General features: G+C 41.2%; 1 protein-coding gene across 4 annotated transcripts in view; it reads left to right on the plus strand.

Moving 5' to 3' along the window:
* ESYT2 (extended synaptotagmin 2) overlaps positions 1 to 21,385 on the plus strand; it is an 89,625-nt gene that overhangs the window by 27,223 nt on the left and 41,017 nt on the right. For all 4 annotated transcript variants that reach the window (XM_053259170.1, XM_053259171.1, XM_053259172.1 and 1 more), the window contains exons 5-7: positions 1,890 to 1,962; positions 2,228 to 2,317; positions 20,729 to 20,784. In XM_053259170.1, coding sequence (XP_053115145.1) covers positions 1,890 to 1,962; positions 2,228 to 2,317; positions 20,729 to 20,784 — 219 coding nt within the window. The remainder of the gene's footprint in view (positions 1 to 1,889; positions 1,963 to 2,227; positions 2,318 to 20,728; positions 20,785 to 21,385) is intronic.

The following is a 21,385-nucleotide window of genomic DNA, read 5'->3' on the forward strand; positions in this document are numbered from 1 at the left end:
ACTCTTTTAAAGAGCATGGTATGATTTCTTATGTGCAAGGCTATATGCTATCTTAGTAATGAACATTTATTTCTACCTAATAAACTGATAATCATGACTCTGATTAAAGTAACCACATTGTAGCTTACAAGACTTCCTTGCTTATGCAAGATGCAAAGCAAATACAAACAGTGAGAAACTGAGGAGAGAAATGAAATATTTGGAAACAAACAATACTTGTTGCTATGTGTATTAATTATAGATACGAGAGGCTAAATTCTGAGTCAGTGTTGCATACACCGACTTTAGTAACTGGAAACCTTATAGCTTAAAACAAGGAACAGAATATGAGCACACATAATGAACTTTTTGTTTTTGGAAGAGAGGTAGGTTTGTGTTTGTGTATTTTTTGGTTGTATAAAATATATTGCGTAGTAAAGATTTTCTACTTGTTTCACAAGGGCCTAGAACAAAACTCTGTAACTAGTCCCACACATCCAAGGGCACTTTGGGCTTGTGTTTCTCAAACAGTGGGCCCCTGTGCCTCAAGGCAATTCTCCTTTGAAACTGTGTGTGGTTTCAAAATCAGCTTCTGATAATGGGATGACGGCCTGTTTGCAGGATGTCTCTGAATCCGAGCCAAAGACTTTGAGGCTTGGAACTGCCAACAGTGATGATAGTGATTCACTATAATTTCCAGGTGTCATTCTCTCATTCTCCCTAATGCACATATAAAATCAAGCATCCTAAATGTTCATATACCCCTTTGAATGGTATGGAAAGAAATCACACCAGTCTTCTTGAAAATATTAATGAAAAGAGAGGATTAATGGATCGGGTTAATAAATTCACTTTTAATATGTGACATGTCTGTCATGTTGGGTATCTGCAGATCACTTTAGCCCTAAAAGTTTCTCAGCCATTATGCACTCAGTGGATAAAGTGTCCTTCTTAACTCTGTCCAGATAGAAGATCATGTTTCATACAAGCTGTATTGCAAAGGCATAGACCGAGGCATGTGTTGAAGGGCAACCATGTCTTTAACTAATTGTATGGGTACAGCCAGCTATCCTCCTTTTCCTACTCCCTGTTCACTGTTGTTGGGTGTACTGATGTTATATTAAATCACAGCAAGCGCTGCCAGAGTTTTAATAAATCCAACATACACATGTATGTGTGTCTGTCTCATGATATCTTCGATGGGCAAAGGGCCACTTGGAGGGTGGAATTCAAGTTGGGAAATTGGCCTTAGGACAAGGATGAAACTGTTCCTGTGATAGGCCATAGTAATTATCCTTCCTGCAGCTGCTCACTCTCTATCTATCTATTTTGAAGGGGCAAAAGCTACAGAGTTGACAAAATCTGTAGTTTGACCCTGAGAATGCATCTAATGTAGCACATTAGAAATGGGGGTGTGCTATGTGCAAAAAGCATTATAGAAAATTTATCCTAGGGTCATGACTCCATAAAGTCATTCATACTTGAGTTGTAGGACATGTATATCAAGGCTTTTCAGGAAGCTTCCTTTTAAACGCCTCCCACCTTCCAGATCACATGCTGGTTTTTACGTGGAGGTTAAATACTTGGGGGGGGCTTTGACTGAAGAACTGATGAAATTGTTGATCCTGGCGTGAACATGGATTTAGCAAACGACCGTGGGTTGCAGTTTAGGAATAAAATTATTTTGTTGTTGCTGTTAGACACCTTAATGACTAATTTATTGTAGTGTGAGCTTCACTGTCTAGAGCCCATAAAGAAGTACAATCTCTTTCCATTCTTATGGAAAGTTTTAAGTATAAGCGATAAGTACAGTCTAGGACCGATTTGCTTTAGAGGGAATTTTTTTAGTAAATTGGGTGTTCATAATGATGTCACCATCATGAATTACATTGTAATATGTACTTTTGCAGTTTTGTTGGCAATTGTGAAATTGACTTGGAGATCAAGAGATACTTCTGCAGAGCTGGTGTGAAGAGTATACAGGTAAATTCCAATCTTTTTACCTATTTGACATAGAACTACATCATTTCCAATATCATTTCTGTAAAACTATCAATTCCCCTATCCCAAACAGGAAGCAAAGCTTCAAAAATATTTTGTTCCATCTAACAAAGGAACAAAACATAGCTGTAAAGATCTTACTAATATACCTACATAGACTTGCACAACAATGTGTCACTATTTGCTATAGTGTATCCTTTCGTCATGCTTAGTATTAATTATGCTGACACGGCTTTTTTATTGTTAGATTCATGGTACAATGAGAGTAATATTGGAACCTCTGCTCGGTGATATGCCCTTAATTGGAGCACTGTCTTTATTTTTCCTTAGGAAACCGGTAAGTGAAAAATCTTTAGATATTTCTCTCCTTTCTTACAGAACATTATTTTAGTACATTCAATTAAAATAAGACCAAAAATCTGGAATATGACACCAAAATTTTGAGGTAACCAGTAATAATAATAATTCTCTAAGACGTACCCATCGTTAATCCCATGTGTGGCAGCTCTCGCGAGAGTTCATGAGCGAGCTGCTGGGAGGGACAGAGGAAAGCAGCAGCAGAGGGAAAGAAAAAGGCAGCAGGAGGGCAGAAAGCAGCAAGGGTGGGAGAGAAGGCTGCGGCCGGGGGAGCAGAGAATAGGGGGAGAGCTGAGAGGGAGGGGGGAAGGAAGGGGGAGAACTAGAGGCACAGATGCTCTGCGCCCGGGCCAGCTAGTAATAATACATATGTTTGATTCTATTGAATACCTGGTAACCAGTTTTGAAGTTCACTTTGAGGGGAGGACGTGAATCCAGGCCCACCACTACCAGTCCCCAAAGTGTGTTGCTGATAACTTGCTACAACCACCACTGTCTCAGTACACCCCTCACTTCTGGAAAGGAAATTAAGGCTTATATTTGACCCAGAGGTCACCATTTACTGACATTTAATCCAGAAAGGTTTTACTAAGAAGCAGAGTTGCTGGCTGACATCCGGACTAATGTTGTATGTGACAAAGGGTTCCCCATGTGCAATGGGGGAGGAACAATTTTTGCTGACCTCCCTTTCCTTCTGCAGGTACCTCTGTCTCCTGAAAATATGTTCCTGGTGGTCCAGCAATCACCAGGGACATATTTTTGGGAGGCACAAATGCTGCAGGGGGATGGGGAGAAGGGCAAAAATTGTCCATCCGTCATTGTGCACCGGGAATGCTTTTTGGCATGTAAAAAAATGTTGAGTTTCTGTGTGCTATATTTTTTTTAAGAACGACACAACTTCATACTTATGGCCTCCTTTTTTCAAATTTTGTGTTGTAAGCTACCCTGATCAGTATTGTACTGAGAGTCTGTACAAATATTTTTTTTAATAAATTAAAATATTTGGCAAAGGTATGGTTTCTGTAATCAAAATACAGGGTCATATTGATAAGATGTATTCAGAAACTGGAATCTAATGGCAATTGGCATATTAGAGTCAGATATATGTGGTCATATTTTGGGAGCAACCCTGTGCTCCCAAAAGCAGGGTTAGTTAATTACTGTGCAAAGTAAGCTTTGTTGGAAATGCCTCAAATTCAGGCATTGTTTTATTACAGTCTTAACTAATAGGAAATAAATGCAGCTTAATTCAACTGGTTTTCCAACAGAGCTCTTGATTTCTGCATAGGTATTGTGTAATCTGGTACAAAATGTATGAGCATCTCGGCTTTTCATATTAAAAAAAAAAAAGGAAGCATCAAGCCCTCAGGGCTATTGAGAAGTTGAAAATGGATGTGAACCATGTCTTTTGAAGCTCAGAAATCAAATGGAGCCCTAGGCACTGCGTAGCTCCTACTCCTCTGTACCCTGTCCTGTCTTCGTGCATCTATTCCTTGCCTCTCTACCATGCTTTTTATTGTCCCTCAACAGAATATTCTGACAACTGCAAAAACCCAAATATTGTGAAGTTTTGCAGAACTGGAAGATAGTCCCCCCCCATCCCCGATGCAGAATTTGGGTATTTTGTATTCAAGTTAGAAAAGTTCTAATTTTGGTAGATAAAGAAATATCTGACCTTGTTATGTCATCATTTGTAAAAATCAAATTTTTATGTGTCTATCTTAGTTTGCTAAGTTGTCCCCTGATCCCAGCAGGTAGTATTTTTTTACAACCCGCTCTAACTCATCCCTGCTTAGCTAGGCAAAGAAACACCTTTTGAAGTGGTGGTTTCCTTATTTCAGGCAGAGAGTAACTGACCCTATTCAGCCCAGCATAGCATCACTCCAGTGGGGTGTGGGGGTGTATGCGTGTGAGAGAGAACCTATGCGACAGTGAATGAAAGTGCCTTTTTGGAACAGGGAATCATTTTTAAGTATCATTACTATGTAAAGAACGATGAGAACTTTAGTTCATACTGTTGTGGGTTGTTAATTTTTACTCCCAGTTGGTAAAACAGCAGAGCACTGAGGAATGAGCACACACTCCAGTTACGGAGTAGGTAGCAGAGGATGGTTTAGTTGTTGCAGCTGTTTAGAGAAAACACATGGAGATTCTTGTAGAACTAAATACTAAGTATTTATTGGTTAAGTACACTTGGATAGGAAAGCCTAAACCTAATCTAAAGGACTACATAATGAATAGGTAAGGAGGGAGACAGATGTTCCTATCTGTTCTGTAAGAGGAAAGGAAGGATTGTGATTCAGCACAGGAAGTGCAGAAGAGTTAGATCAGGTGTCATACATAGAGTAGAGACAAGTAGAATAATTAGGGAGACCCTTACTCACTATCTCTACTCCCAGTGCCCATAGTGGTAATTAGGATAGTTGTTGCAAAAGGTCGATGTAGTGGAACTCCATATCCAACAAATACAATATTTATATTGCACTCTGCAACAAAATTAGAGGATTAATGTTTCATAACTGCAAGTGGAAAGTGTGTGTGTGTTCAACTCCTACAGAGACTACATTGTTTTCTTAGCTGAAAACATCCAAATGTAATGTTAAAAGCAAAGGTTGTGATGAGATTTTCATCATTTTTGATATTTGAGTTGTGGAACTGTGTGGTATTTCGTACTCTTTGGTTTAATCAGAGAATTAACTGAATAAATCCTCTAAAGTAATAACTTATGTTTTCTTGTTTTGGATTTTGAATTGTATAGGATAGGTTTTGGATGAACTTGGATTCTGTAGAGCCATTAGCCACTGCTTGTTATCTTTTTAAAATGTCTGAGATGTGAAAAATGGTCTTCGGATAAGCAGTATCTTGGGATTTTTGTTTTCACAAATGAAATTCTATCATTAGGTACATATACTGGCCTTGTAAATGTTCCAAAAAGTTATTAATCTACCAAAGTGGCTCTTAAGACATGTGAATTTTTTTTAAAACTCTAGTGTCAGGCTGAAGAAAAATCTTTCAAAACCCAGCTGTTTCAATCTTACAATATTAAGAGAGACCTAAACTTTTGCTTTGTAACTTTAGGGAACAAAGGAGCATACAAAATAATCCATTGCCATGACTTTGCAGGAGTCTTCCATTATTGATTTTCCTTTCATAGACTAAGAGTTGAAAATGCTTTTTGACCAAATTAGCACCTGTGTATAACAAAATCTTGCAGGAAATTACAGATTAACACCCATATATTTCCCATTCTTTATTCTCTCTCCCCCCCCTCCCACACACACACTTTAATTTGTGCCATGTTTGATAAAACTTAGATCAGAAACTGTATTTCTGCCAGGTTCAGCCCCAAAACATGCCAAGCTGGTATTGCCAACTTCTAAAATGCCTTTTAAAAATACTCTGAGTAAACAGAAGCAGTTTTGCATAGCCCTCAAACACCAAACAAAATTTCCAGGCTGTTTTATTTTGGCAGCTGCAGGAAATGCAAACAGCTAATTAGTTCACTCTGCACCTTTCCCTGTGATTCAGCTTCAGGGCAAGAAAAAGGTAAACTGGAGCAGATGTGAACTCCTTCTAGACAAGCTGCTGACTGACTCATCTTGAGTCTTGATATATTATATCTTGATTAATTAACACAAAAGGATGCAAACAGATCTTTTAGAAAACAAAATAGGAGACTTTTAGTACAAAAATACTCGCTTTATGATTTGGGGAGTTCAGTCGAAAATGAACTGAATATGTTCAGTGTTCTATAAAAGGCTAGATCGTGGACAGACACTAGAGCAGGCCTGCTCAACTTTGGCCCTCCTGCAGATGTTGGCCTACAACTCCCATAATCCTTTGCTATTGGCTACTGTGGCTGGGGATTGTGGGAGTTGTAGTCCAAAAACCTCTGGGGGGCCTAAGTTGAGCAGGCCTGCACTAGAGAGACTTTCTCTAAGAACTGAAAGCTGCCATTGGCCATCATCCTCTGTTGGAATATAGTATTGCTCTATCCCTTAGCATCCCTCTGGTTAAAATCCTTATGACCAGTTCAGTGTTAGAACAGATGTTCCAAAAGGAATGTAATGGCTCTAGTCTTTTTCTATCTCTGTGGTCTGAGTTACTCTGGAGAACATGCTGTAAATGGCGGGGAGGGAGTATCTAGCGTAAGGTAAAAGTAAAGTGTGCTGTCAAGTCGATTTCGATTCCTGGTGCCCACAGAGCCCTGTGGTTTTCTTCTTGGTAGAATATAGGAGAGGTTTACCATTGCATGCAGTATGAGATGATGCCTTTCAGCATCTTCCTATATCTCTGCTGCCCAATATAGGTGTTTCACCAGTGGGGATTCGAACCGGCAACCTCTGGCTTGCTAGTAAAGTCATTTCCCCGCTGCACCATTAAGTGGTGTAGAATTGTAGATGACCATTATCTGATAATGACAGCTTGGCAAATACTAAGATTTTGGGATAAATATCAGTGATATGGTTTAGTCAGTGTTGGCACGAAGTCTGTGCACTGATTAGGAACCCTGTTTTGTTTTCTTAGTGAATAGAGCCCTTGTTTATACTTGTGCATGTAGATTTCATTTTGACAATCTGAATAAGTGCAGATTGGGGAGGGGCCTGCCGCCTGTGACCCCACTTCTTCCTGAAACGAACTTGACTTATGCTGGATAAGTCAGGAAAACAGGGCAGCGGTTATTCAAACATGAGAAGCAAGTCTCCTTGTGGTGATACTTGGTTGGAAAAACAGGCCCTGGGGGAAGTAAAAATAGAATGGTTAAAATCCAGCTGTTTTTTTAATTTGGGTTATAGATCAAGCACACTATCCATAATACAAGTTCTTCATCTTTCTACTAGTGTGTGTTAAAGTTTTGTGTTGTGCTTGCTTTGACTCCCTCTACAACAGGTCTATTAAGTAATCAAAACAATCTCCTGGGCAAAACTTGACAAACTATCTACCTCCTGTAGCTTTTGATAGAGAAAACAGGCTTCGTGAATTTGCTTTAACTTCTTGCTCTCCAAGGTGACTAAAAGGCATTATTGTTCTGTCCACTTCATGCTGCAGTCTTTGGGGAAACAGATTAAAGTTTCAGTTGAAGTAATAACTTGCTGGATTTTAAAGGCATTGCCCTAGAGATGTACTGCTATATAAGAAAATGTTGGTCATGCTAAATAAGAAATAAACTACATGCTTGGGATGTAGTTATTCTGGGGTCAGGAAACTTACTGTATTTCCCCGCTCATCTACATGCCTAGCTGCCAAATCTGATTTATCTTTGTCCCAGTAAAAACAAAACATTTTTTTATGCCAGTACTTTTTGGCATAAAGAGTACTTGGGGCTGAAAGGACTGGGACCTTCTTCATATAAAGTATAAGTGAATTACAGTCATAAGACGTTTCAAATTTGTCACCTTCTTTAAAAGTGCATTTAGAAATGTCCTTTAGGGCCGATACTGCAGCTAGTCTGCATGTTGACTTGAACTCTTGATGTATACCTTTTGAAGAAGCCTCACATAGGATGCTAGTGGGGTGCGAAGCCTGCTGTTGAAAACGTAGGCTGACAACATCAACTATCCTTGGGACCCAGGATTTAAATGTCTTATGTCTTGAGTTTGTCTCTAGCAGTTCCATGAGACAAGCCTCTCTCTCATACCGCTTTTCAACAGAGGTTCCCAAAGTGGTTTACATAGATATATAAACAAACAAACAAACAAAATGGCTCCCTATCCCTAAAGGTCTCACAATCTAAAAAAGCAACGTAAGACAGATGCCAGCAACAGCCACTGGAAGGATGCTGTCCGGGGAACAGTTGCTCTCCCCCTCATCAGTAAAGAGAATCACCACTTTTAAAAGGTGCCTCTTTGCTCAGTTAGCAGGGGAACATGTATTTTTCTCTCTCATGTGAATGCTGCTAAACTTTGCAAAGTGACCCATTTTCCTGCCTGCCTCTGAGATTGGAAGCACTGGCCACACGGTCCAGGACTATCGTTGGTTGTCTCTTCATGCCCCATGCCCACATTTCCAGTGGCTAGGGGAGATTTGGATAATATAAAGCAGTAGGAAAAACTTCTACTGTTTCTCTCACTTTATCCAACCTTCCATACGAGTATGACGAGATTGATTCAGACATTATAATTAGGATGTTGTAGTCACATGCAGTCTATGCCTGCCAATCATAGAAGTTCCGGCCATCATGCTTGCAGCCTTCACTGCTTCAGACAAAAGCTTATCTGCCTGGCAAAGGGTGAGTGAATTATGCACTGGGCGGGACTCCTGCCACATTTTTGGAGTCTGTATGTGACTCTAGCTTCCTAATTGCAATGTCTGAATTGGAGGTAGATGCCTCTCCTCCAAGCCCACTGCACCTATTTGAGGGCTTGGGAGGGAGTTATCTTTCTCCTTCACAACAATTTAGAGAAGGTAAGAAACTGTGGCGCAGTGGGGAAATGCTTGACTAACAAGCAGAAGGTTGCCGGTTCAAATCCCCGCTGATACTATATTGGGCAGCAGTGATATAGGAAGATGCTGAAAGGCATCATCTCATACTGTGTGGGAGGAGGCAATGGTAAATCCCTCCTGTATTCTACCAAAAGAAAACCACAGCGCTCTGTGGGTGCCAGGAGTCGAAATCGACTCCACAACACACTTTACCTAAAACTACAGAAGATAATTTTTATGGGATTTTATGAATTCCCTTTTTCATATCCCCATCACAAATATATAAATAAATACACATTTATTTGTGTGTGTGTATGTATATATTTAAAAACCTCTTCATTTTCTTGAAGCCCTCTGGACATGTCAGAGGTCTATGCAAGAGCAGGGTGTTGGTAACAAGGACAAATGCCAAGTTTGTAGTGTTCGTAGACCCCAATTCTACAGGGTTTTTTTGTGGGGAGGCCTTCAGTTTAAATTTGTTAGTGTTTGTAGACCAGTTTATTGGGGGGGGGCAGTCTTCAGTTTAAATTTAAAAAAACCTGTAGCATTAACAAGGTTTATTCTCCTTTATGATGTGATCACTATTTTTGTTGCTTCCCACACCACAAACTGAAATAACTTTTTGTCCAGTATCAAAGTTGTACGATATAGAAAATGACTATCACCTAGATCTCGAACTGCTGCAGCCAAGAAAAAACGTTCTCGAGCAATTTCATCAGGAAAAAGGCAGAGGAATTATTTGGCAACTGGTTGTGGATTTTTTTGTTTTCCTTCTCACATTTTCCAGTCCAAAGTAATGACTGGCAATAACTCAGCACACTGTGCAGTTGGTATCTCCTTGCTGGCCTTGATGACTATATATGGCAACACTGCCTAAATTAATAATTCTGAACATGCTTGTCTAATGAGTTTGCTTAAGTCTTCCAAGGCTTGTGAGCCATACAGAGATTTTGTCAGAGCCTCTACTTTGTACTTCCCAAAGAATGATTCGCCCTTTTGAAGTCACGGTTGGCATAACTAACCATTATATACTTGTCAAGCTATGTGCTCAGCTAATACATTATGAATTATTTTAGCTGTTAGCAAGCAGAAGAAGCTTCTGAAAACTTCATTTGTTTTTGTGTTAACTTTTCCTTCAAAAACTGTTACTACAGGGAGAGGTTAACTGATAGTTAAAGCAGAAAATAGAAACAGAAACATTTTTTATGTTTATACTAGTAAAGTGGTTCCCAGCCTTTTTAAAGGGGTGTGCCCCTTCTGTCACAAGCCTTTAGTTCAGGTACCCCATAGAGATGTGAGTACATGCATGCACACTTTCCAATGTTACCATTATGAGACAGGCTACTCCGGTCACTGGCTTGCAACCAGACTAAGTTACTCCATGCGTCGTACTATTGAAATGGACTTTTTGAAGTTACTCACATTTGAAATAAACTTGTCCCATAATTCCAACAATACCACTCATGAGCTGCAGTGTGGGGAGGCAGGAGGGCTCGGAGTACTCCCTGAGAGCCCTCCAAGTACCACTAGGTGTACTAGTGCCCCCCGTTTACTAATAAATCCAGCTTTATGTCTGTCAGCCACTGTAGTGGCTTCTCTTCAAATATAAGGCTAGTTCCGATGTGTGAAGGGGGAACTTCCATGCCAATGCCTTCTATCCCATATTGGGCTTGGCTTGCTGGTAGCTTATGTAGAGGCTACTACTGAGAGAGATAGTCCAAAAGTCTGTGTGATCCCCCCCGCAGACAATATAGTTTAAAAACTAAATGGCCAACATCCTGACTAACAAAGTGCCAGTTCCATAACGATCGCTGGCAGTTCTGCGCTGCAGACATGGGGAAGGGAATCCTCACCAATTTCCTCCATCCCAGAAGCACTTGCTGTGACCCAGAAGTGGGTCCCTGTGGGCAGTATGACCCTCAGGGACCCAGTACCAGGGACTTGATGATTGACTATGGAATCCAAAGGCTTTTTTGCCTTCTCAAAAGCAATGAGTTTGATTTCTGCACAATGCAAAGTGATCCTACTGGCATAGCCTTTGTGTTTGTCACAGTTGAGGACTTGAACTTAAGAACAGGAAGCATGTTGGAGCATCTAAGAACAGAACAGTCCTGCTGGATCAGATCAAAGGCCTATCTAGTATCTTGTTTTTGCTGGGGCCAACCAGATGCCTGAAGACTCACCTGTTTTCTTAGGCTTCTTGTTGAAAATATTCCTGAACTGTGTTAATTGTTTTGCTCCGTAACATTGTGTTAATTCTGTTTTTATGATTGCTGTATTTTTCAACTATGTACACTGCCTAAAGTGAAGTGTGCCATCAAGTCAATTTCGACTCCTGCCGCCCACAGAGCTGTGTGGTTTTCTTTGGTAGAATACAGGAAGGGTTTATCCCCCTACCTAAGGAAACACACATCAGGCAGTCTATAAATAGAAATAAGTAAATAAAATCTTTGAACTTGGAAATGTTGCACCATCCAGGGAGGATAAAAGCTTGTCCTTAAACCTGAGGATTGCTGTAGGCAGCATTGGTACATATGAAGAAAGCTTGATCAAAAGACAAAATCTGAAATACAACTTAGAAGCAGCTAGACCTTGACTTTTCTTGACTGCCATTTTAAGTATTTTTGAGTCATTAATTCTACACTCTTGTATCATTCACATTTGATGGATGGGTGTGTGGGTGGATGTGTGTGTATACCCACACCACAGTACAACAGTAAAGTGAGAAGCAGCCCTCAGTGATGTCATGTACAAGATTATTTTAAAAAGAATATTCCACACTAGTCCCTCACCTTTCTTCCCTTTTTGATTTTGGTTCCTCTTCATTTTTACAAATGATTTGTTGCATAGAATATGTAAAAGAGATATACAAGCAAAGTCATTGTAAATACCAGTTTGAGAATGACTAGAGGATTACAGAACTGGTCCTTCTAATTTTAAAAGTCACTTAAAGAAATTTCTGAAGTATTTAGAGTATGTTCTCCCTTTAAAGCAGTTTGTCCAAGGCCTAGAGCATCTTGACCTGAGTGATTTTTTTAAAAAAAAGGAATATAAGGCACTACTGACTTGATATTGTGGAGCAATCCAAATACCCGAATGTGTGTGTTAATGGTTGCACTGGAATTTTAGCTGTGCTTTTGTAAATATGAGAAGTGTACATACTTTGCATAGTAATGTATGTGTATATACTTTGTGTAGTAATAAAGAGGCAGCAATTTGCTATGCCATGAGCCTGCACAATCCTCAGTGAAATAAAAGGAAACTTCTCGGTATGGGAGCTTGGTGTATTTATTGCACACGTCCTACCTTTCTTCCATGGAATTTAAGGCACGGTGTATAGCGTTCCAAGGCAGTCTAATTCTTGATATTTGTATAGTGCTTCTTAAGTATACAAAGCACTTCACATGTATTATCTGGATGTAATACTTATAAGGTTAATAAGATTATCCTCCAATTGGAGTTGGAAGCTGTGCTCAGGCCAAGTGGGGGCGGCTTGCCTGAGACCCCTGAAAGATCCATGGCTGGCAGAAGCAAGATTTGAACTTGGGAATTCCTGGTTCATTGCTCATTCATAGTCACTACATTAGTCTCCCATTCAGGCACTGTCTGTGTCTGTTCAGTGTTGGCATTTTATGCTGTATCATGTGGCTTCAGACCGTGCCTTCATTGATGGAAAGATATATAAATGTTCCTTTTTTTTTAAAAGCCAGGGCTTGGCAAATCCCAGGCACTAGGGAGCCATGGTGCCTAGAAATTTAGCCATGGCATCTTGGATATTCAGAGGTAGTTTTATTTAATAAAATCATCATTTGTTCCAGGTAGCCCTGTTCCTGTTCTAAGTGTAGAAGGGATAAAGAGGAATCCCGCTACCCTCCCCTTCAGCAATGTTCATCACTAGGTCTGGTAACTTTGTCAGGTGTTCAATGTGTTCAGGGTTTGGCGCCTGTGTCCCTTCAGGACTGCCTCTCCCGTCCAACTTCAACCCGCGCTGTGAGGTCATCTCAGGTGGGCCTTCTCAGTGTTCTGGGCTCAGGGCAAGTACATGGGGCCCAGGCTCAGGGGAGGGCCTACTCTATTGCAGCCCCCTCCTTATGGGACACTCTGCCTCCTGAGATTTGTAATGTCCCCTCTCTTCTGTCCTTTTTGAGAAGCTCCTGAAAACCTTTCTATTTTGCCAGGCTTTTAGTTTTTAATGTGTGTGGAGGGGGTCCCCCCTTTTCTTTCTCCCCCCTTTCCCCCTTCTTCTCTTGCCTTCGTTGTTTTAATTTATGTAAACCGCCTCGAGTCTAAGGAAGTCAGGTGGTCAATAAATTTGCTAAATAGGTAAATGTCTGGCTCCTAAACTTTTGGGTTGGCTCCTAGACCCAAAGAAAATTTGTCAAGGCCTCGTTTGTGGTGGCGGGGGGCTCTTAAATATGTTTCCAAAATACTGTTGACTGTGTTCATCCAGATCCTCTCTTGCTAAAGATCTGTCTGTCTTTAAAGTTACAATATATTTCTCTAGGAATCTGTGTGGACCTGTATCAGAGGTCTTCTGCAGAGCTAGTAAAAGGTTCAGCAGAACAGATTTTGCTGCTCTGCTCAAGACGTGAGCAGGGCTTTTTAATAAGTAGGCTTTTTTAAATTGCTCACTAGATAACTTGTTTTGGAGGAGCCCATGTTTTCTAACTAAATGCTCCCTAAAGGAGGATAAGCAGACCTATCAAAAAGATTAGCTTTTATGTTAGAAGTGTCAAAGGGAATAACAAAAACTTCTTTAAATATATCAGAAGTAGAAAACCTGCCATGACTTGTCCCCATAGCTAAGCAGGGTCTGCCCTGTTTGCATATGAATGGGAGACTTGATGTGTCAGCACTGCAAGATATTCCCCTCAGGGGATGAAGCCGCTCTGGGAAGAGCAGAAGGTTTCAAGTTCCCTCCCTGGCTTCTCCAAGATAGGACTGAGAGAGATTCCTGCCTGCAACCTTGGAGAAGCTGCTGCCAGTCTGTGAAGACAATACTGAGCTAGATAGACCAATGGTCTGACTCAGTATATGGCAGTTTCCTATGTTCCTCCTGCTTGTTAGTGCCATGTTTGACTATTAATTCTTTGACGTGCTGCTTGACCTTTTGAATGAGTCAGTAACAAAGCATTTTTTGAGTTCAGAGTTGAGACATGAGGTTGGAAAAATTAAATCCCCAAAGCATTTTTTTAAATTGAGTAATTCTTTCCATTAATGCCAATAGTTTAAAAAACACAAAGAAAAAACAAATGCATTGTATGTCTATTAGATGAACTGAGTACATGGACCTCATTCTTATACATCCGTCTTTCTCATGATTGTTAGATTAGTATGCTTGTAGTTTGCTAGCAAAGGACAACATTTACTGTGGTATTTGGTATATACTTCTAATCCTCCAAATTTCACCACTGAAACTTCAGTGTTTGAACTAACTGATACTAATAATGCCAGAGCATAATATAGAAAAGTATTTCCATGTGACATGCAGCAGGACGAGAGCTATTACCCTGTATTGGAACATACTGTCAGCTGAGACATTCCTCTCTCTTCACTCTCGCACAAATCTTCCGTTACACTTCCTTTCCCTTTGGCTTGGCTTTCCTATGATTGTCCATCTGGAAACTTGCTTTATGGGAGAGCCCTTCAGGATATGCAAGTCATGGCATTCACAACCCCTCTTCATTTTGTCGTTGGGTGGAGAGTTTTGTATACTTCATACTTCTAATAAAAATTAGTTTCAGCTTTAAATCTGCACTCTGAGTGAACTAACCGTCAAGTCTGTTTCTAGCCTGGTGCTGCTGTTTTGAACTACAGGCTGGTCTAAATGTTGAGCACAGATCTGATTGATTTTTAAAGTAAGGCAATTTTAAATCATTTACTTAAATCTCATTTCCAGTTCTCTAACTCATATATTTTACTGAACAATCATGTATATTATTATTTCATTGCTATAATTTAAAGACATTGGGCAGCATCCAATTTATTTCCATTAATATGCTATGCTGCCTTTCATTTAACTTAGTGCAACATTTAAAACTACAAAATCACAGTAATGATAATTATGTCACAGTTATGACATAGGAAACTGCCATATACTGAGTCAGACCATTGGTCTTTCTACTAGCTCAGAATTGTCTTCACAGACTGGCAGCGGCTTCTCCAAGGTTGCAGGCAGGAATCTCTCTCAGCCCTTTCTTGGAGAAACCAGAGAAGGAACTTGAAATCTTCCTAGAGCGGTTTCATCCCCTGAGGGGAATATCTTGCAGTGCTCACACATCAAGTCTCCCATTCATGCAACCAGGGCAGACCCTGCTTAGCTATGGGGACAAGTCATGCTTGCTACCACAAGACCAGCTCTCCTCTCAAGCAGAAGGTCAAATTGGCAATTAGGGGTATGATAGGCGTAATGGCAAAGAGTGTTGGGTTTAACCACTGGGCTCACATTTGCCAAATCCTGAAAACTTGGGTGAACAGCACTATGAGAAGAGTAGAAGAGAGAGTGCAATACAAGTCTCCACCAGGAGAGTGCTGCACAATCTAGGGGCAACAGAGGATAGCCTGTCCATTTACCTGACAGTGTCATTCTTGAGGAATTTGCACACAGCAGAAACCCCACACACATACACACACACACGTGGTCTTGTAAGGTGGGCAGAGTCATTCTAGAGCAGGGGTACCTTCAGATATCTGGGGCCAAACCTGTTAAGAGCTTTAGAGCTGTTGACCAGCACCTTGAATTGCACCCAGAAACAAATCAGAAGCCACTTCAAGTCTTTCGGAATCTGAGTAACGTGACCACCCTGGGCAGATCCTGACAATAGCCTGGCTGCTGAGTAGTGTGCTACCTGAAACCTGCAAATGCTATCTATCTATCTATTTATTTGATTTCTATACCACCCTTCCAAAAATGGCTCAGGGCAGTTGACACAGAGAAATAATAAAGAAGATGGATCCCTGTCCCCAACGGGCTCACAATCTAAAAAGAAACATAAGATAGACACCAGCAACAGTCACTGGAGGTTCTGTGCTGGGGGTGGATAGGGCCAGTTACTCTCCCCCTGCTAAATAAAAAGAATCACCATGTTAAAAATGTTAGAGGTTGTTGATTTTTACCCGCAATAGGTAAAACAGCAGAGCACTAAGGAATGAGCACACACTCCAGTTACGGAGTAGGTAGCAGAGGATGGTTTGGATATTGCAGCTATTTAGAGAAAACACATGGAGATCCTTGTATGACTAAACACTAAATATTTATTGGTTAAATACAATTAGATAGGAAATACCTATCTCTAATCAAAAGGACTACATAGTGGATAGGTAAGGAGAGAGAGAGAGATGTTTCCATCTGCTCTCTAGGAGGAAAGGACGGATTGTGACTCAGCACAGGAAGTGCTGCAGAGTCAGTTCGGGGGTCATAGAGTAGGGACAGATAGGGAGACCCTGACTCACTGTCTCTACTCCCAATGCCCCTAGTGGTCATTAGTACAATTGGTGCAAAAGGTCGATGCACTGGAAGTTCATCTCCAACAAAAAAGGTGCCTCTTTGCCAAGTTAGCAGCTGTTTTTGAGAGCTGCCCCACAGTAAGCAAGCCATGCTGTGCCAAAGGTTTGAGCAAGTGTGGTAAGGTGTCCAGCTGGTGCACAAACCAAAGCTGCACAAGGTTCCCAGTGAACCCCCAAGCTGTGCACCTATTCGGTAAGAGTGGGTGCTACCAGTTCCAAAACACGTTGTATCCCTTCAGTCCAATCAGTCAACAGTACTGCTGTGTTGTGAAAATTTAATCTCGGCTTGCCCACCCTCATTCAGCCCCTCACTGCCGTTTAACTGCTAGCCTATCTGGTTCATGCCGCACATTTATAGGACTTGAAGACAACATGAGTTAAAACTGGGTGTTAACATTTTAATAGTCACCACATTCTATGGACTACCTACCCTAACAGCTACTTACAGATGTTAAACAGCATGGAGAACAAGGTGATCAAACTCTGCAGGACCCCAAAGGCCAATTGGGTTGAGCAGATGTCTCCCAGCAACACCTTCTGAACGTTTCACAAGAGATAGAACTGGAACCAGTTCCAGTCTTAACCCTTCAAGGCAGTCCATAATGATACCATGATCTGTGGATATGGAACATCACTGAAACTAATACTTCTGCAAAGAGAGGAACTTATGATTGTGTAAGAAGGGAGCAGTTTTTGCAATATCCCCCCACCCTGCTTTTCTCTGCAACTCTTGTACTTTTTGAAAATCTGTCAATGAGAGTTGGGGAGCCCTAAGAAGCAGATGTTTTTGAGGGGTGAAGAGGGCAGCAAAGGGGAAATCAGCAGCCTCCCTCCTTGTGTCTGCAAAACTATTTACAGAAGTAGTAGTCTTGATGCTACCCATTGTTTTTACAGTGATCCAGGACATATATGAACTATGACCGAGCTTCAAAAAAGAATCTTTTATATGATCTAAGATGGAGCTGTACAACATAGGGTCCACAGGCATGGTTGGTTTTTTTTTTGTCCTGTGGCAGAGTAAATGTTGCTGGCCCTGATGGGCAGGCAGCAAGAGCAGTGGCAAGGTGGGGTGCTACTGCAGGGGCACGGGTGCTGTTGCATCCTGCCAGCCACCACCTCTGCTCACCCTGGCCTGGAAATCCTGGTCGGTGGTGGTGAGGCAGGGTGCTACTGTGGGGCTGGGGACACTGATGCTTGCTCTTGCCTCTCCCTGGCTCCCAAGCCCTTCTGCTGAGGCTGGGAGCTTCCTGGGAATTAAGGCACACCTGTACCCTGATGGAGACAAAGGGTGCATGCACACCATCATTCCCAGCAGTCTCCCTGCCCTGATGGAAACTGCGGGGCTCTGGAGCCAGGGTGAGTAGTACCATTTCACCATTCCTCCTGTTACCCGCTAGGGTTCCCGGGTCCATCCTGCTTCCATTGGGCCCAGGAGGTAGGTGGCAATGGTGGCCCCACCACATTCACAAACATTCACAGTTTTATCCCACTGGGCCATTTGAGCTGTGCACCACTGATCAGGTCCATAATTCAAACCTTAATTATACCACCTACGTGCCTGTTTACACTGCAGAGTTTGAGCTTGGAAATGGGGAAGCTATAGTGACATTTAGAACATGAAAGAATGTGAAGTGCGTGCTTGTCTTAAGTGCACAAAACTTCCAGAAGTTGACAGCTGGTAGCTTCTGTGTAGAGCAGTATGAAACCAAATGCCCGTGCTGCTTGACAGAATTAAATGTGTCACCTCCAAAGCCTGTTGTTCTTGAACCTTGTTCATTATTTTTGGTAGAAAAGCAGGCTTCAGTTCAGATATATTTGATAGAAGGTAATGGATTTGGTGTTAAGGGACTGAATGTAGACCTCTTTTAAAAGAAGAAGAAAAAGCCATATGTGAAGTGTGTTAAATTGTGTCTTGGATTACCCCAGCACAGCATTTCTCCAGTAGCTGCTGCTGGTGTCTATCTTGAGTTTCTTTTTAGACTGTGAGCCCTTTGGGGACAGGGAACCACCTTCTTATTATTTTCTGTGCGGACTGCTTTGAGAATATTTTGATTACCTTACGATGGCAGGATGTTCGTGGAGGGATAAAGTAGTCCTCATATGTGTCAGGTACCTTCTAGCATCCCAGCTGGCACTTGCAATGGAGCTTGGGAAGAATTGTCAAAGTAAAACTTTACTTGGCTTTGACGTTGACTCTTCAAATCCGTAAATCTGTCAGAATCTCAAACATCTCTCTTTTACACACACCATTGTTGTTGTCAGCCAGCGTGGTGTAGTGGTTAGAGTGCTGGACTAGGACCGGGTTCAAATCCCCATTCAGCTGCGATACTTACTGGGTGACTCTGGGCCAGTCACTTCTTTCTCAGCCTAACCTACTTCACAAGGTTGTTGTGAGGAGAAACTTAACTATGTACTCCTTAACTCTGGCTCCTTGGAGGAAGAGCGGAATATAAATGTGTTTTTTTTTTTAAAAAAATCTGTACCACAGGTTATTATCTACACCCAATTTTAATAAAATGTGACTTCCATTCTGCCATTGTTGCTGGTTAATTATCATATGTTGCTCTTCAGCAATTAATTACATGTGGTTTCAGTTTCGTTTATAACAATAGTCCAGGTAGAGTCAGCATAGCTTTTTGACAATCTGTTTTCTTTCCCCCTTTGTCAGACTTTTTCCACATTTAGAAAAAGAACATCCAGACATTGTTTTTCTTTACTATTGGTATAGGAGTAATAGTCAAACACCTATCTGTTAGATTGGGTCTTCTTTTATAAAAAACACAAATTTTGGTTCATAGTGAAAGAATAAATGTGCCCCTCCCCAAATACTTCTGTTCAGGAATGTTGTGTTATGATCAAATGAGGAGCGGTGGCTCAAAAGAATGCTACTCTCTCTTTTTATGTACATGATCCTAGGTTGTTTCAGATCCTGGCATAGTTAATTCATGAGATTGGGGCTGGTGAAACACTGTTGGAAGACCAGTGGACATGACCAGTCTTCTCTCTAATTTTTTTCATCTGTGTGCTGAATGCGTTTTGTTCTGGGTGGCAGCATCAAGGCAGTGTGTGCACACATGCATTCAGAATGGGGCCTTCCTGATTCAACCTGAGCGGGAGCTAAAATTAACTGAGCAGACATTTAAAAAGTATGAGCACACGCACATATGCATGCCTTAAAGGAAACACGGGACATGACTTATTTTTGGAGCCCACTCCTGACAGCTTGACTTTTATTTCAGCCCGGTTTGGGCTTTTGTGTGTAAATAAATAAATAAATAATTGACTCTGCAGCCTAATTTGTATTTAGGAATTTCACCACAAGTGGTGGTAGTGGAAATGTGCAGTGAATATAAACACAGCAAATAGTATTTAAATAATTGAAGTCATTAAAGTAGAACAAAGTGAATGCTTATATATCAGGTGTTCAGAGTCGACTACACCTTTCATATAGCTTATTTTAAAACAGTGTATGAACACGTACACCTTTTTAAGCATACATGACAGTAAGAAATATCAGAACTAACTCACAGCAGGGTGAGTAGACCACCAGCAGCAAAGGTCTTGTGAGCCTGATTCTTATACCTACTGCTAGCTCTTACCCGTCACAAGGTAAGCTTGTTTGGGAGAGGTGAGGCCTTTGGGAAGGAGCCTGCTTGGCTGGGAGCTTTCTCAGGTGTCTCAACTTGCCATGCTTCCTCAGAACTCTAGAAAAAATCTGAGTTTCCCAAAAAGTTCTCAAGAAATCATGGAGAAAAATGAAGCTAATGATATAGTAAACCTTGGTGGTGGATGTTATCCCATAGTAGTTAAAAGTTGAATGTTTTCCATTTTGACCATTAGACAGTCAAAAGGGAAAACAGTCAACTTTTAACACTGATGTCAGAGCACTTCAGCCAACTAAACAGCTAGGTTAGCTTGCAAATAGACTGCAGTAAAGACACCAGTGATTTCCAGTGAGGGAGAACTGAGAAGCTTGACTGAGTCAAATTACCAATTAGTAATTAGTACTGGTTTATATGCAATACTTTGGATTTTATAACAAATGACAACTAACTCTATAAGAGGATAGCATTCACTTTCCAAGTACTTAATCTGACGTTCACATTTAACTTCTAGAGTAGCCCTGCTGACTCAGATTGGCCTACCCAAACTAAATTTGTTTTGAGAATAACAGCCTAACATCTACACTTACATGCAAGAAATGTTTTGGAAACATCTCTTGTTGCTGTTAATTTGTAGCTATTATGGCACTATCTTGTATCCTTCCTGATGATGCACCGATTTTTAGAGCAACTCTTTTCTCCAATTTCACATTTCTGGCTGAAATTTCTATGTGTGTTCATATGAAATGGATGTCTTCTTGCCATCCTTCTGACTGTCAGCTCATATGCCCCTCTGTCCTGTTCCTTGAGCACTAGAAATTCTGGGCAACACTGATACACATATATTTTTCTGTCTTCAGCTTTTGGAAATTAACTGGACAGGACTGACCAATCTTCTGGATATTCCAGGACTAAAGTAAGCTGAAACTTGAATGAAACAATATTTGTGCTCTGTGTACCCTCTACTTTTCCTTAAGGGTTATCTCTATTGTATGATAGATGGAGTTGATTGCACTACTGTGTGTGTATATATATATACATTTTGGAGCTTGAATCTAACCAATGGGATGAAATGACAAGTAAACAGCTTAAGGCTAGACATCAGGAATAATTTCCCAACTGTACCACAGTGGAACACTTTGGCACATGCTTTCAACACAGGCTAGATGGGTATTTGTCAGGGACACTGTGGCAGATTTGTGTACCAAACAGCAGGTTGGACTAAAGACCTCCAAGGTCTTTACCAACTCTAAAGTCTCTGATTCTGCTTTGAAGTTGCTTTGTAGCAGAGCATAGTAAGATGGGCCTCAAGGTTCAGTGCCAGCCAAAAAAAAGGGCACCTCTGTGTTTTGTAATGGTGGAAGGTAGTCCTGCCACTGAATCAGGGCTGGAGTTGTGGGAGGGAGAAGCTTCTGCAGAGCACAGGAGACTGCTGGGGGCTAGTGTGGAAAACGGAATGGAAGGGTTAGGGGCAATGATAGCAACTGCCCTCAGCCTGAGGGTCAAGGAGCAGCCCA

The sequence above is a fragment of the Hemicordylus capensis genome, chromosome 6 (genome assembly GCF_027244095.1).
Source record: "Hemicordylus capensis ecotype Gifberg chromosome 6, rHemCap1.1.pri, whole genome shotgun sequence".
NCBI lineage: Eukaryota > Metazoa > Chordata > Lepidosauria > Squamata > Cordylidae > Hemicordylus > Hemicordylus capensis.